The sequence below is a fragment of the Gastrolobium bilobum genome, unplaced genomic scaffold (genome assembly GCF_033153095.1).
Source record: "Gastrolobium bilobum isolate Gb01-03AN ecotype WA unplaced genomic scaffold, APGP_CSIRO_Gbil_v1 utg38165, whole genome shotgun sequence".
Classification (NCBI taxonomy): Eukaryota; Viridiplantae; Streptophyta; class Magnoliopsida; order Fabales; family Fabaceae; genus Gastrolobium; species Gastrolobium bilobum.
The window spans coordinates 10312-27318 of record NW_026897238.1 but is presented as its reverse complement, the minus strand read 5'-3'; the positions used below and the strand labels follow the sequence as shown (position 1 = coordinate 27318).

The window sequence follows — 17007 nt, the reverse complement described above, 5'->3', positions numbered from 1 at the left end:
AAAGAGTATTCTTCTTTTTACATTTTCATATTAAATTTTGGTTCTTTAAATTTGAAGGAACAATATGTACTTGCAAACCATGTGTGTGTATGACATTAATATGCATAATAAACTAACAAATAATAACCATAATCTTGAGTTGAGCTGCTGGAAAAGCTATCACTTATCAGCATCTTTTAATGTGAAAGTGTCTGGTGATAAATGTTTGAAATAGCATTAGCTATAAATTGTTTCATCCAGATTTATTGCCAAATCACCTTAGCTATCTGGCTCCGTGGCCAGCTCTCACGCCTTGAGTTTTTTGTTTTTGGCACTATCTGATTTTTTTTTTCGTGGCTCCGCCTACAAGACAAGTCTCATACCTCGTTAATACACGACCCCTTGTCTAGTGGCAGTCCGCTAGTCCCGCATGGTAATTATATGGGACCCTACTAGTCCCGCATCACCATAAAACAAAACAAGTCTAGTATTATGATAATGCGAGTGTTATGGATCCCGTATGATTGCAATGTTAGACTGTCGCGTTAGACATATATGGTTTTGTATAAATGAAGTGCGAGACTTATCTCGCATATTCAAAGTGCCACTTTGATCGCATTCAATTATTACTTTTACAAAAAGCATTAATTAGGCAGTTTTCATTTAAACTACCTATAGTGGTCAAATTGACCCATTTTCATTTTCATTGCCGTTGTTGGTTAAGAGAGAGAAAGAGAGAAAGTGATGAAGCTAACATCTTTTATGACTACCGCAAGCTTCCGATATAATCCCACTCGTTAAAGATGTATAAATACTCCGTGATATTACTGATTTTAATAAAATAAAATAAAAAAACAAAGATGTAAAGGGGAAAAAAGAGAGGAAAAAAGCCTGAAGTATCAACAAGTAGACAATCATCCCTATCTAGGGCTTCATGGTGCAGAAAAATAGACAATAATATGAGCAGCTGCAAGTGCAATTTAGAATAAATATAATTTACAAAACCAATCCATCAGACACAGATTGAATTATATGCATAGATTACAAATAAAAAAGAGAAAAATTAAAAACAACATAAATCTCCTTATAATGGGACATGTACACCAAAGATCTCACAGTATAGTATTATTTTCTTTCTAGCCCTACAACATTTTTGAAATGTTACATAAAGAAATATGACACTCAAAACAAAGTAAAAGGCGCTCGTGTGATATACATGGAACGACAAACAGAATATGCACAGCTCAGGCAAGAAAATTTTTAATTAAAATTAATTGAAGAGATCCAAAAGATGCCCCCACATAGCATTCCTCTGACTTTCCCATCATACAAGAAAACCAAGAATCAGGTTGGTAAGATTTGGACGGGAAAAATTCTTCTAGAATTAATCAAAATGTTCTCCACTCCTTAAATACAGAAGCCTCCTGGTTGGAGCTGGAGGCGCCAATCCTGGAATATCCCTAATATTTTTGTTGTTGGGATTCACAATCTGCAAAATATCAGTTCCAGTTAAAACAGGCTCATAGCGTCAGCATTGTGCACTACATAATCAGTTGGCAAAGTAATTAAATATGAGCATTTCAATAGGCAATTTACTTGTACAGATCATTATGCACCTCCCCCACCATTTTCTTCGGTGTTATAGAAAGTAATACAAAAATAAAGATAAACTACTCAAAATGTTTCATGTAAAAATTGTTCTTTGGAGCAGAAATGTTAGATTACTACTTGAGAGGGAAAGATATCCACCATAAGTTCATCGGATTAAATGATGGAATGAAGATAATACCTTCACGACAATAATGGCAATTACACCGCAGACGATAAGCAACAGAAGAAGCATGATGCACTTATCAGTAGCTACCTGATAACGGGGTAAAGACACTTCAGTTTCACGACAGAGGCTTGAAGGAAAGTAAAAAGTGCGTAGACACAATGAAAAATGAAGAAACCTGTCTACCAATCTCCTTCACAAGCTGGGAGGCTTTCTTAATTGAAAACTGAATTGAATCAAGCTCATTAACAATACGGCCCATCTGTTCAGTCTGCACCATTTGATAATAGACAAATGTCAAGTGTGTGAACAGATAGACTCTTCCTTTTTTAAAGTATACTTGGTGCAAATAAACTTACTTGGCCCTTCAAGGTGGCAGCAGTTTGGGTGCCTACTTCAACTGTTTGATGTACAACCTACGTATCAATCAAAAGTTAAGATCAAAGGTACAGGGACATTGATGTACAACCCATTTCAATTCAGAAGTGAGTCACCTGCTTAGATCTTTCAATAGCCTGATCAGTTTCATCCATTGTCTTGGTCCCAGCATTGATAAGTTCTTGATTTGACATTTCTATAGGACATTCCGAATGAGCATTTTGGTGAGATAAATCTGTCATTAACTACACAAAAGCATAAAACCTCCCGAGGAAGTCCCAACCCCAACTATCAACTATCATGCACCAACAAAGATGACGCCTGATGTAAGACACTCAAAAAATTAGCATGCAAAATAGATGCTGGATGAGTCGGTGAAGACTGGTTGTAACAGAAAACACACAACACAAAAAAAAAGAAAAAAAAATTCCAACTCATATGGAGAAGTGTTCCATCGTCTCATTGATATTGATACAACTTCCATTGAATCAGTATATGTATCTATTTGCCTATAAACAAGAGTTCATGACATATCATGCGATGTTGAACTTCTGATGAATCAGGTATATAACCTTTATACCTATTTTCTTATAATCAAGCTTTCGTAACATATCATGTTAAGCTGACCAGTATAAAATTTGAGGCCAGTGTGAGACTATTATAATTGTCAAGTATAAATAACAAACAAATTAATTTTAAAACAGAAGGATAATTGTATTTGTTAGAAACATCTTTTATTATGTCTAGTTTTAGTGTAAGAGTCTAGGTTCTGTGTATCATGTAAATAGTAATTAGGAAAATTGTATCTTTGTATTTATAATATTCGTTATAAATAGAGTCCATGTTGTAATCGAGACATACGGTTTTTAGCACAAGCTTCTCTTTTCCCTATCTCAACATGGTATCTAAAGCCTAAAAGAGAGGCAACTCTAAAACCATGCATACCTAGTGGACCCTTTACGCTGCCATTCGTGCTTTGGACCCCACCTCGCCACCAACTTGCCGTGTTCACATTTTTGGCAGTCTTTACTCTCTTCTCTGCACCACTATTGGTGTAAGTCTGCCATTGTTTGTGTCAACTCCACTAGTTGACCCCATTATCGTCCTGGCAGCTTCAGCTCACCCAGCAAACCAAGAAGCACTGCCTACAAAGCTGCCACATACTGCCCCAGCCTGTCAGGCCACCATTCCCTTTTTTGGCACACGAGCGCGCATCCAACCATTGGTCAAGTCACAGCCTGCTTCATTCCGCTTGCTTTGACATCATCTCTTTGTGCCCTGAGTTGACCAAGACACTTATGCAAAGTTGTACCATTATTACCTTGGAAGTTTTGTTTTTTTGGCACAATCCAAGTAGGGGATGATAATCTCATACATGAAGTATGCTATGAACATCCTTGAGAAAACATGTTTGTTGAGTGAAAAGCCTATTAATACTCATAATGTCAATAAGAAAAGCTGCTATTAGACCTAGGAAGATATAGAAAAAAAACTGGGCCAAAAACTAAACTACCTCATAATCCCTCACCTAGACATCTCTTTGTAATGAGTGCAGTTAGTCCGTTTTTAAATTCCTTGTGTGTAAGCCATTGAGATGCTGTGATCTGTATCTTTTAATACATTAATGGAGCTCTAACAAAAGGTCTCACTTATCAAGATAAAGGACATAATGAGATTGTCACATGTTCATACGCCGATTAGACCGGTTCTCCGACATGTAGGTATTATGTGCTCTCATTGGAGGCAACTTAATATCCTCAAAAAGTAATAAACAAAACATAATGACAAGATCAAGTGCTGAAGCAAAATACCAAGTCACAACATCCACCACTTGCGAACTCGTTCGACTAAAGCAACAACTTAAGGAGCTTCAGTTTCGGGAGATTGTTTTCACCAAATCTTTAAGAGGTCCTCGTATAAGTTATCTTTGCAACAAGCTCAATGCATATAAACTATATGGCACAACTTTGGGGGGGGGGGGTATTAGAAATGGGTACTATTATGTTTAGATTCAATGTATCATGTAAATATGAGATTAATGTTTCTCATGTCGTAGGAAATAAAATTATCTTCTACACACACATAAAAGTGCCATGTGAAGAGAAAAGAGAAAAAAAAAAATATGAGCCCCACACACTTTTCTGCATGTGTAGGAGTAGGAGATAAAATTATCTCCTACAACATAAAAAACACTAATCCCTGTAAATATACAATTAGAAAAATTGTTTCTCGGTATTTATTATATTCGTTACAGAAATATTGAGTCTCTTGGCATAGTTGGGATGCACAAATTTCAGTGTATTTTCTCTCTCTCAATAGTATAAGCAAGCTCCATAGCGCCGTCTACCAAGAATTACAAGGCAACACTTTACTGAAACACGATTTCAAATTAAAATCAAAGACCAGATATAGTTGTCAAAGCCATCTCTCACATAGACATATTCCCATTTCTTTCTCCTTCGCATTACTGCTGATGTAATTCAGCCATTGTGTGCGCGGCAACTCCACCCCCCAATCACACCATGTTCAACGGCCTTTGATCATCCAACCCACCAAGCCATTCCTCCATCGGAGCTTCCTTATGCCAACATGGGCCACCACACCTGTCAAGTTGTTGTTCCATTTTTTAAAAGTGAGTGCACATTCGACCACCGTTTTGGTAGCTGCTAGCGTTGTTTGACTCACCTCATTGTCCTCATTCAAGATCTTCCCTCCTCTCCTCCAATTGATAGTGTTTAGGTAGTGGGCTGTTGATATCGACCTTTTAGTCGGAACTATACACGTCACCTTTGCCACCATTAGTCTTGCCTCCAGTATCAGTCTCTTTGTCAACACATCCTAACTCCATTTTGGTGGTTTGTAATCTCATTCTCATCATGGAGCGGAATGCTGGCCAGCACATAGGCAACATGAGCATAAGATGGGAGTAGCAGAGATGAGGATGTTAAGGTGGATGTGTGGGTACACAAGGATGGATAAGATAAGAAATGAAGATATTCGACGAAAGGTCGGAGTAGTACCGGTAGCCGAGAAGATGAGAGAACATAGATTGAGGTGGTTTGGGCACGTGATGAGAAGACCTATGGATGCTCCTGTAAGAATAGAAGTTTGTTACCAAGAGCTAAACACAAAAAGAGGCAGAGGTAGGCCGAAGCTTACTTGGGGGAAAGTAGTAAAACAAGATTTAATGGAGTGGGATATAGATTGGCGGACAGTATGTCTTAGAAAGGAATGGAGAAAAGCTATAAGTATGGTGGAGGGTTAAACTCGCTGTTATTCCTATGTTCCAGATGGTCCTTTTTTAGTCCTTTTCCCCTTCATTTCCCCCACTTCTTCTTGTCCCTTTCTTTTTTACTTTTATTTATTTATATATACATATATTTTTATTTCATTTTATTTTATTTTATTATTTTATTTGTGTATTTTTATTTATTTATTTATTTATTTATTTTATTTTATTATTTTATTTGTGTATTTTTATTTATTTATTTATTTATTTATTTATTATTTTTTATTTTTTTTACTTTTTTTCAACCGTTTTGTATCTTTCATGTGGGTTCATCTACCACCGACCCCAATTAATTTGGGATAAAGGTGTTGTTGATGTTGATGTTGATGATGTAATCTCATTCTCATCATGGGTAGTTGTCATTTTGTTTGTTGAAGTCACAACCCTATTGAGTTTTTTGGCCTTCCAATTTACCTAGCCTTTATTTTAGCCAAAAAATGGCTTCAATCCATAGTAGTTAAAAGTGGATTGCGGCCTGTTGCGGCTAACCCTGAAAAATGCTATAGCGCTATAACGGGTTGCGATTGCGGAAATAGCAGAATAGATTAATAGTACCTAGATATACCACACATATATATGCTAAAAAATAAAAACAATCATTAATAATAAAGAAATGCTCTAATTATGTTTTTTTTTTTGTAACAATTATATGTTATTAAATGTGTATCCCTTTGATTATATGGTTTAACTAAAATATTTTCCATTTACCAATATGTGCATGCATATGTAGTCATTATTTTTCGAAAATGAAATAATATTTTATTGTTTCAAATAATTTACAGGTCTTTTTCAATTTCAACTATGATTAATTTCAAGTCTTCCCATCAAAACTATCATTGAATTAATTATTACCAATTTAAAATTTTAAAAACAATTTAAATAAAATTTACGTAACAATTTAACATAATAGCAATTTAACAATTTAAAATTTTTAACATAATAGCTTTTTATTTAAGAAAAATTAAATAATTTAAGTAACAATTTAAATAATATTTAACAATTTAATTAACTATTAAAATAATAATAACTTTTTAAATTATAAAAAGAAATTTAACTGTCAGGTCTTATTAATTATATTAAAAGTTTAAACTCTAAATTTAAATAATAGAAAAAAGTTTTAAACTGCAAATTTAAAACAATAGAAAAAAAGCATAAAGTAAAAATATGAAACATGTGGATACATTTATTTGAAAGTGGGAAAGTGGAAAAGACGTTTCTCTCTTCCTCTTTTCTCTCCAATAACCAGGTTCGCTTGCAGAGGACTCGACGACATTCCTCTCTTTCTCCAAAATGGATACATACATTCTGCATCTTCTCTTCTTACTCTTTCTCACCCACACATGTTTCTCACATATTGATAATAGAGAGGAAAGGGGCAGCGTCGTGCGACAGGAAGAGGGAGTGAAGGAATGGTCTGCAAATGGCCGCTTTTTGGGCGTTCCGGAGCAGAGCAGAGCAGTTTCTTGCAGTGGGGCTGCGCAACGCGCATCTGGCGTGGCTCGCAGCGCAATAGCGCCGCTATTGACTACTATGCTTCAATCACAACTAATCCCTCTGAATCAACGCTCTACATTTGGTGCACAAAATTCATTTGGAAGTGTTATCTAGGATAGCATTGACAGGGAGAAAGTTGGAAGGTGTTTGACCCCGGTCTGTCCTAAATGCAGTTTGCCTTGTCGTCTTTATCTCATATGCGCTCTACCCCCAGCTTTTGTCCTATATGCAAACTAGACCCCTATCTTTGTCCCATATGCTCTAGCCATGTCAACTTACCCCTATTCTAGAGCCTACTTCTACTTGTTGTACATATATTTGTTTGGTGACCCAAACAATTCAATGTTTGTCATGCTTTTCTCTTCCCATTGATGATCATTCAGGTGACTTCTTACTTCCCAACTATGTTGCATCGACACCGATATGAAACACGGGACACGACACGACATTCCGACTATTAATTTTAAAAAATGTTTGATTTCGATACGTTAGGACACATTTTGATATTAAATAACATTTTTAATTTTGTAGTGTATATTATATTTAATATTCAATAATTTAATAAAAAATGAAGCTAGACTTATAATACCCATCAATTTTGCAAAGAAATATAAGATATCACAAATATTTATATTAAACTCAATAAAATGGTAATCGTAATCCAACGAATCTAATAGTTGAAACTAAAAACGCAACGCAACCTTTGAATCCTATTTATTAGTCTCTACAACGCATGTTGGAGTGTCGGACACAACACGTCAGGTTTTTTAAAGTGTCAGTGCATCATAGCTTCCCAATGAGTCATAGAGTGATGAATTAGCTATGATTCATACCACCCTCCTGTGGTAAATCATATCGATGGTGATTTCTCTTATCTCACTTACGAGTCATGCTGGCAATGACTTCTCCATGGCAGCGATGCACACTAGCATCAATTTTCAATTTCAATTTTTTTAGGTCACTTATGTCCTCTAGTGGTTTGAAGCTTCCAAATACTATTCTTAATGAATTTAGAGAAGCTTAATATCTTGTTGAGTATAATTAATTGCCAGAAAATTTTCGCTAATGATCATTCCAAAGAAGTTTTTCTTTCTTGGTCATGCAACATTCTAGCTAGCTTTTTAGACTTACGATCATTTGAACAATATTGCTAAGTTATCTTTCCAATAATGCTCATCTCGCTAACATCTCCAGCATCCCTAAATTGTCTTTCTAGCCATATTTTGTGGAGCCCAAATTATATTATTTGGTTATTTTTCCTTTTTAAAGGGTTCATTGTTAACAAGCTTAAAGCTTAGTAAGCTTTAACTTGAGGGTGATTTGTTTCCTTATTTAATTAGGATTGGGAGTCTTTAATTAGAATAAATAGGGATTAGTAATTTAGTACTTTATAGCTTATATCACATCCGATCAATATCCATTTCAGAGTATTAACTCTCCATTCTCTCCTTTTTCTCCCACTATACCTAAAACCCTATAATTTCAATTTTCAACAAGGGAGAAGTAGCTCACCTGATGCCAACTGAACATTTTCTTCAGCTATAGATTCACTTGTTCCAGCTCCCATGTCAAAGAGTTCAACTTTCTTATTACCAAGGGTATTCATATACCTACCAATCATCAAAGAAATAAAATATAAATTCTTCTTTCAAATAGCCAAAAAGATTATAATTTTATTTAGGTGTAAAAAATGAAAAATGGAGGGAAATTAAAGTTTGAATTATTGGTTATGCTAATGCCAATAGTCAACATTCATCAAGATTTTGGAAGTTGTGCTCACAGGGAAAATTGGTATTAATCATATAATTTGTTCTAAAACCTTCACAAGGACCAAGTACCAACCGTATGTCAAAGAAACAATTTTATTTAGTCTGCAGACACACGTTATATGGATGAACTTACGTTTTTCTCAATGCCACATATGAGTTTAGTTCCTTGATCTGCAAGAAAAATGCATGTGAGCAAACATAAAGAATTAGCTGTTTGTGTGCAAGGCGATGCAAATATGCAATGTACGACTATGTATAAGCATATGGACAATCCTCCGATGTACAGAGTGACAGACTTTTTGCCGACCATCTGGAGATCACATTATTGGATTTCTAGTTTATAACAAGATATTAATTGTCAATTGTCATGCCTTTTTACATGTTTAAGATCTTGACTAGCACACCAATGTGAGAAACAAACAATCGATAAGCAGGACCAAAAGGAACATAGTATATAATACTGATTACTTAAACAAATTGACCATGAATATAGTCTCAGCCACCGCTAAAGTGCTTAAACCATCATCGTTGGGAAGTAATGCAAAACAAGGGATGTAAGCTTCTAAATCTGATAAATGACCAATATACAAATTCTACGTCTGGTCACATAAAAGGAATGCTACAAAATTAAAGCAACTGATATACATAGACTACAAAGTTTGTCCTAAAAAAGTGATCTCATTAACGGGTACTTCTGCATCAGAAAATATTCTGTAATTCAGTTGCAAATGAATGCTTTATATAAAGTCTTTCTCCCTCCCTCTTGCCTCTCAATAGGAGGCACACAAAATTTCTATAACACCACATATTTAGAAAACGTTCAAGTGGGAAATAACTCAGAAAAAATCCAAGCCAACTGGTATTATAATGCTTTTATCTTTATTATAAAATTATCAACCTCTATATTCTGAAAAAAGAAAAAGAAATTTTTAAGCCCCATTGACAGTGATAATAAAATGCCTTTGAGACACGTTCAGCCATGCAAATTATTTATGAAGTTGTTAAAACATGATAAGCTTGAATGTTTAATTCACAATACATGGAAGATATTGCATCCCTTCCAAAGCAGAGCTAGAATCCCAACATAAGCATATAAAAAAAATACACATTTCGGATACTGACCATTGATTGTTTTTCATCATTGAGTTGCTTGTTCACTTCTGGGGGATTTCTGCTCTCTTCATCTTTGATTTCACGATCAAACTCTTTTATCAACCTGAAACAATTGATATCAACATGATGCCTCATATTTTATGAATGCAGGGAATGCACTGAAAAGAAAATTGTAAAATATTTCAAAATCAAAGGAAAATTTACTTTCTTCACGACTGGCACATGGCAAAAGGCAAGTGAGTTGTCAACGAAAAAGTTTGGAAAGCACATAGCTACTATGATAAACAAGAAAATAAATATCAAATTTTGATGAGGTCATATGCTGCCCATATCATCATCATTCAAAAGCTGGGATGTTGGCATGGGATTTATTGTAAAGTTCTATTATAGACCTCTTAGTTATGATAATTAGTTTAAAAAAACAAACTCCACCATGCCAACCAATGAGGAAAAGAAAAACGTACAAAGTTGATTTTTTGAATGGAATCTGCATTTTCCATCTTACTCAGAGTTACAGTTCTACCAACAGATACCCAGATTACAACTACATAAATGCATGACTTACCTTTTGCACTCCCTCATCTTCCCCGTGAGTTCTTCCAGCTGATTACTTTGTCTATTGGAATCTTTAATCTTATCCAGCCTCTGGAAGCCATTTCTGGTTGCAAAACGAGAATATGTTAAAAATATCTACAAATGCTTAAAAGATGAGATTTATTTAGAAAAAGTAATTAAGTATTCTTTCTTTCTTTTCCTTTTCCAGGAATTAATAACCATCAATGTGGCACCAGCTAAGGATACATGACTGAACTGAAGTACAAGAAAAGTACGAGTAACCATACATCACTTGTATATAGATAAATAAAGGAAGGATTAAATAATAGCCATCAACCCATCACTGTGAAAGAGGCAATCCAGACAATTATACTCCGTTTCAAGAGATGGGAAATAAATCATTGTCATTTGTCATAACCAGAAAATATATGTTAAGGTAATATCACAGCTCCTACGAGAAGAGATCGGCCTAAAAACTATTAATTTCAGTATACTACTTGTGTGAACTGAATAAGTTATGTAAAATTTTATGACCTTAAGTATGAGACAATGTCCCGACAAATAGATAATGAGGTTTCTCTCATGATGACGGTACTCGTACTCTAACTCTAAGTAGTGACCAATATTTCACCATGTGTTTTATTTAGTTGAAATGTAAACACAATAAATTACTTTTCTTCATGAGCTCTCACATTTTATAATATCACTTAATCTTTAATTTTAACTATCAAAAATATTATCCGATAAATATACATATGTAGTAAAAACCTGGTGCTATAAAGCTCCCACTATGCACAGGGTCCATGAAAGGGTAAGACCATTGTGTGGGTCTATCTATAGTAGACGGCTTTACCTTGCACTGTAAGAGACTGATTACATGAATCAAACCTGTGACCTCCAGGTCATATGGCAACAACACCAAATGTAATTATTTTTGCTTATAATCGAAGATATTTAATAACTCTTAGTTCTTGTGCAACAACCTCAAAAGACAAATAAAGTTGACAGAGGGAGAACATTTGTACGTATCTATTGAAAGTGAAAAAAATAATAAATAAACCGAGTGTGACATTTAAGTGTAGGAGCATAAGATTTGAATTTTAAATAAAGGGTTCACTAAATATTCATTCTGACTCAAAATAATGCACATTGGTTGAGAAAAAGGGAGCATATTCATGCTAACAACTGAATCTGAGTCATCTGACTATCCATTGACAATAAGTCACTAAGGTTGACCTTTCAAGCACAACATACTAGCAACCACCTGTTGGTCTGAGCTTATGTCCATTTACAATGTACTCATTTCTACAGAGGATGTTCACTACTATTATCATTTATCACCATGACCAAGTATATCAAGTGGCACTGAAGACAGAGCTTCTTCAAGTACAACTAATATCCTTTCATGCACATTTCACCAAGTATCAACATAGTTTCCCCTAAAGCACAACGAGCTACCTCCGTTTACACTCTAAACAGATCACTAGCTAGCTGTGTAGCTTTATAAACCATAAAACAACTAGATTCTCAAATATCAATAAGCCTGAAGTCCATATGAACACCGAGTCAGAAATATTCTAAACATCAGTATGCTACACCCATTACCCACTCATATTAGCCAGAATTATATTTCAACATTAACCACCAAAATTTCAAGGATAAAAAAATCATGGTACTAAGAAGATCAATAAAATGAATATAATTAACATAGCCACACAAGTTTTTACTTTCTAAGTGAAATTCATATCATCTAAGATTAGATGCGAAGACAGGTAACAAAATCTCGAATCAAAATATCGAATCTGATAAAGAAGGGGTTATGGTTAAGACAGACACACATACGCAAGTGCTCGAAAGTTGTCGCGGATTTCACCGTGGATCTGCTCCACCTGAGGACTCATCTGCAAGTTGGTGGCCATGGTTGCCGGCGATTATGTCTCCCCCTACAAAACCCCGGCGAGAATTGATCTTCCGGCAGAAACCCTAGCTCGTGGATTCGGCGAAGCTCTCCGCAGGATGCATAGCCATTGATTTTCCCGGGGAAAATGAAAGATAGAAAGTGAAGGAATCGAGACGCAGAAGAGAATGTGGCAGATTTTGGATTCAACTAACTTGAATTGAATTCAGAGGGAAAATGGAAGCAAAAGAGAACAGAACAAAGAAGAGAGAGAATCGCTGTCTGCTAATAAACAATTAATTAGGTTTAATTGGAATTATAATAAGGTTTCAATTGTCATTGACATTGTGGAATATACTAGTTCGAGATTAAAAAAAGTGGCGGCATCAGCGTGGCACAATGACATTACAACAAGGGAAAGTTTCATCGCAATTAATTTATTCTTATCGCGCGATATATATTTTGTTTGATATTGTGAAAAAGAATTAATATTAATTGAACTAAAAAATGTTAACATTGCATACACTAAACTTTGTATTTAATGATAAACATAGGGAAAAGTGTGTATCCTTTTAAATGATACACACTTATATTCTTTTAAGAGAGATAAAAAAATAAATTTGGAGAAGAGAAATTGGAGGAAAAAATATATAATTTGAAATTTGAAAAAACACACTCTTTTTATCTAAAAGGACCATCCTTTTTGAAGGAGAAACAATAAACCCATAAACATATGTACCAAATGTTTCACAAACTTTTGAAGTGAATGTGCTGTCTGTCTGGGTGGTCAAACCTTTAATGATAAATTAGTATTTAGATAGAGGTAACAGGGAGAAAACAAAATGAGTCAGCATCCAATAATTATGGTGATAATGTTAAGAATATATGTAACTTGTATTATATTTTTAAAAACATAGATGATACTTATCAAAATTAATTAAAAATGAAGGCGCCAACAAACACAACTCGTCCATAATCAACCGATAAATCATTATTTTATATTAAATAACATGCTTCATGATAATCCTTTACGGGACGTTTGTTTGAGGGAAAAAAAATTTTACTAAGTAAATATGATTAATGGGAAAATGATGAAAAAATAAATTTGGTAGGAAAGTAAAAAAAAAAATTATTTGGTAGGCTGAAAAATTATCGGAAAAATTGGTTTAAGTTTTCTAAATCTACGTTTGGTTGAAAGTAAAATATTAATAAAAAAATAAGGTTAAATTACAACAACAACCTTGAGTAAATAAGGGTCCTTTTGGTCTGATTGAAGAAAGAAGAAATATGTTAGCTCTGATGTTAAGGGTCATTTTGATCAGCCACTCTGAATCAATATTAGCGTTCCTTTTTAGATTTGCCCAGCAAACGCAAATACCACATGCTAGGTGGTATAATTGAATACTGTTTTTTACACACAAATGTCAAATACTGGGTAAGTAATTTCCCTAGTTAAATTTTTTAAAACTCACAACCAAACATAGACAAATTAAAATATCACATCTATTTGCCTATCTATCTTAAAATTAAACTCCTACCAAATACACCCTTAGGGTAGTTAGTAGAGGAAATTTTTTATTTTTTTATCAAAAAGTTGTTTAGTATGCCAAACTATTTTCAGGAATGTTAGATTAATTTCCCTTATACTATATTTGGTTGATTGTAAAATATTGTTGGAATATGTGATGATTTTACAAAATTAACCTTCCTAGTCGTCGAGACGTCGAACTCACCATCCCCAATAATGAAACTCATTATGAGGTGGGTTTGATTTCGGCCGTTGATATTTGATTCTCTCTCTCTTTTTTTGCCCTATTTCTCTCTCTTTGTCTTGCGCGTATTGTATACTGTATAGCAATGTCTCGGTAATCAGAGAACGTTATTCAATAGGGGTGTTCATCAACCGATCCAAACCGATTCAAACCGCAATAACCGAACCGAAAAACCGATAACCGAATAAACCGAAAACCGAAAAATCAAAAATCGAAAAAAAACCGCAAATTTTAATTGGATTGGATCGGTTTTCGGATGGGTTAATAAAAACCGATCCAATCCAAACCGATCCAATATATTAATTTCTCTCTACCTATTTGGGTTTTTTTTTCAATCATAGCCCAAAGATTTCTAAACCAAAGATCCATTAACCATCAACTAAACCCAAGAAAAAGCCTAGTCACATCTCATTAACAAATTTTAATTTGTGTAGAGCTTCATATCTCATTGCCCAAAAAAGAAAAAACTATATTATCGTTTAATGATGCTTTTGTATTTTAAAAAAAAAAATTACAAAGTCAATATATACAAAAGATGTTATTTGCACAATAATCATGAAACAAATTTTAGGATTTTAAAAAAACCGAAAACCGATCCAATCCAAACCAAAAAAAATTGGATTAGATTGAATCGGATTTGAAAAAAAATCCAAACCGAATGGATGATTACATGATCAAACCGAAGGGATTGGATCGGATGATTTTTGCTTTCAAAACCGATCTAATCCAGACCGCGAACACCCCTACTATTCAAGGTCAAGTAACATTCAATATTTTCGAATCGATGACGAGTGAATTCGACGAAAGTTTTGATTGTTTGATTATTGTTTTTTGTGATCAGGAGTTGAATCAGCAAGCTTCAAACTCAGCAAAGGGATAAGGGTATTTTTGTCCAAAAAAATTGATGTATTTTTCCACCGAGTGAGATTTCAGGAATACCTACCACCTATTTGACAGTGTTTTGGAATGAGAATCTCTTTCATAATTTCAAATCCCGAGAATTTGATTTTCTCATAAAATTTTCAAAATCTCTCTACCAAATATGAGAAAATAATATTCTTAATCTCACTTTTCCATGAATGTAAAATAAATCCACCTACCAAACACTTCCTTACAATATATGATTTGGCGAGAAATGATTTTAGGGCATTACAGGTAGGGGTGTAAATTGGATACACTAGCTTACATGGGCCTACAGCCTGCTATATTAGGCCAGGCTTGACCTATGATAAGTAGTAAAATAGAATAAGTCTAGGCTTTTAAAAAAATCTATTTAGAAAACAGGCCGTAGGCTTTTTTGTACATGTCAAGCCTATATGCCTACAAGCCGGCCTATATCATATTATTTATTTAAAATGTAATAAATAAAATTATTATTTAATAATTTTGAATAATAAAATAGTATTATTTTAATTATTCTTTTAATTGTTGAATGTTTAATAGGCTTAAACAGGCTAACAGGCCTAGACCAAGGCTTTTATGTTTTAAATATAGGTCAGGCCAGACTTATAATTTGGAGCCTACATAGGCTAAATAGGGTTGGCAAAACGGGCTAATCCGACTCAACCAAACCCAACCCGCGTTCAACCCGAAAAAAATGAGTCGGGTTAGGGTTGGCTCGAAAAATAAACGAGTCTGAAAACTCAACCCAACCCGACCCGAGTGAGGTTAGGGTTGGCTCAAAAAAATGGAAAAATAAAATAAAATTTCATAGATGCTATAACTTCTAAATTTTTTTCCTAAATTATTAATTCATTCAATACAAAGACATTATACAGATAAACCATAGAAATTTTCCTTTGCATTTGGACTTGGACTTATTGGCAGTTGGCACCACATTCACACTGTCACACATACTATAAAAAAAGGTCCTTAATGCAAGGTTTTGGACTTATTAGCAGCTGCAGGGTATTTTTGTTTGGGCCTTTGGAATTGAGATTTTAGGTTTTAGCTTTCCACTTTACCTTCATTAGTTTTTGTTTTTTTTAATATAAAAAAAACCATAACTCGCGAGCCAACCTGTTTGACCCGTGGGTTGGCTCGATTTTTTTCGAGTTGAAACGAGTCGGGCTGACTCGAGTTACTAACTCATTTTCCCTAACCCAACCCGGCTCATTTTAGTCGGGTTACGAGCCAATCCGATGGGTTGGCTCATTTTTGCCAAGCCTGGGCTAATAGGACAGGATATACCCAATATTTTTTACACAGGCTTGACCTATTTAAATTAAAGTCTAGCCTAGCTTATTTACACCCTGATTACAGGGTTATGGTTATGGTTATGTTATGGGACAAACTTTTTCATACTTCACACTTATTTTGGGGGGCTAATGTTATTTTGCTACATCAAGGGCAAAATCGTTGCATGGGTCCATAGAAGCTTTCTTCATTAGCAATTTTGATTGCTTCGTGTCTAAGGATAATAATAACGTTTAGAGTATAAATAAAACAAAAATACTTTTAAGATGAAATCGAAATTGTAAAATCGTTAAGAATATAAATTGAATTTTAGCTTTATTTTTAAATAGATAGGATACTGTACTTATCTTTTTTTATGTCTAATTTATCTATTTTTTTCAACATTGATAAATCAGAATCTTAATTAACATTCATTCTTTTTCTCTTATTTTGAAATTTTAATCTAATAGTGGAGAAAAATAGATAGAATAGGCATAAAAAAGGATAAATATAATATCCTATCACATTTTTAAAATAGGTTAGGGAAAAAAATTGTTGAAGCATAAAAAATTAGAAATAATATAAAAAATGATTTTGAGAAGATAATTTTGATATACCTAGCTCTCGACAAAGAATATGATATTTTGTTAGACAAAGAGGAATTTTATATTCATAGCTCTTCACTTATCGTGCTACTCAAAAGTTAAGCCAGACACCTCAGCTTTTGATTATCCGCAATACACGGAAATTCTGTAAAAAAAATTGTTTGGAATATTATATTATAAAAAAGAAAAGAAAAGAGGCAAAATCCT

At 34.1% G+C, this 17007-nt stretch overlaps 1 protein-coding gene across 2 annotated transcripts; it reads right to left on the bottom strand.

The window, feature by feature from the left end:
- Positions 1 to 1002: 1002 nt before the first annotated feature.
- LOC133305097 (novel plant SNARE 13-like) lies at positions 1003 to 12546 on the bottom strand. 2 transcript variants are annotated; one of them, XM_061505226.1, is made up of 10 exons: positions 12194 to 12546; positions 10362 to 10454; positions 9806 to 9899; positions 8817 to 8854; positions 8427 to 8524; positions 2248 to 2327; positions 2113 to 2169; positions 1932 to 2024; positions 1769 to 1843; positions 1003 to 1468 (listed from the first exon to the last, which is right to left on the bottom strand). In XM_061505226.1, exons 1-10 carry the CDS (start codon positions 12268 to 12270, stop codon positions 1364 to 1366), a joined length of 810 nt encoding a protein of 269 aa, XP_061361210.1. In that variant the 5' UTR covers positions 12271 to 12546; the 3' UTR covers positions 1003 to 1363. The 2 variants fall into 2 exon arrangements, with proteins under 2 accessions (XP_061361210.1, XP_061361211.1); XM_061505227.1 differs by having other exon boundaries at positions 12190 to 12545.
- Positions 12547 to 17007: the final 4461 nt, after the last annotated feature.

Coding starts and splice junctions, on each gene's coding strand:
- LOC133305097 (XM_061505226.1), bottom strand. CDS start 12,270: ATGGCCACCAACTTGCAGATGAGTCCTCAGGTGGAGCAGATCCACGGT. Junction 2,328..8,426: donor AAATGTTCAGTTGGCATCAG/GTGAGCTACTTC, acceptor AATGTCCTATAG/AAATGTCAAATCAAGAACTT. Junction 2,170..2,247: donor CTATTGAAAGATCTAAGCAG/GTGACTCACTTC, acceptor ATTGATACGTAG/GTTGTACATCAAACAGTTGA.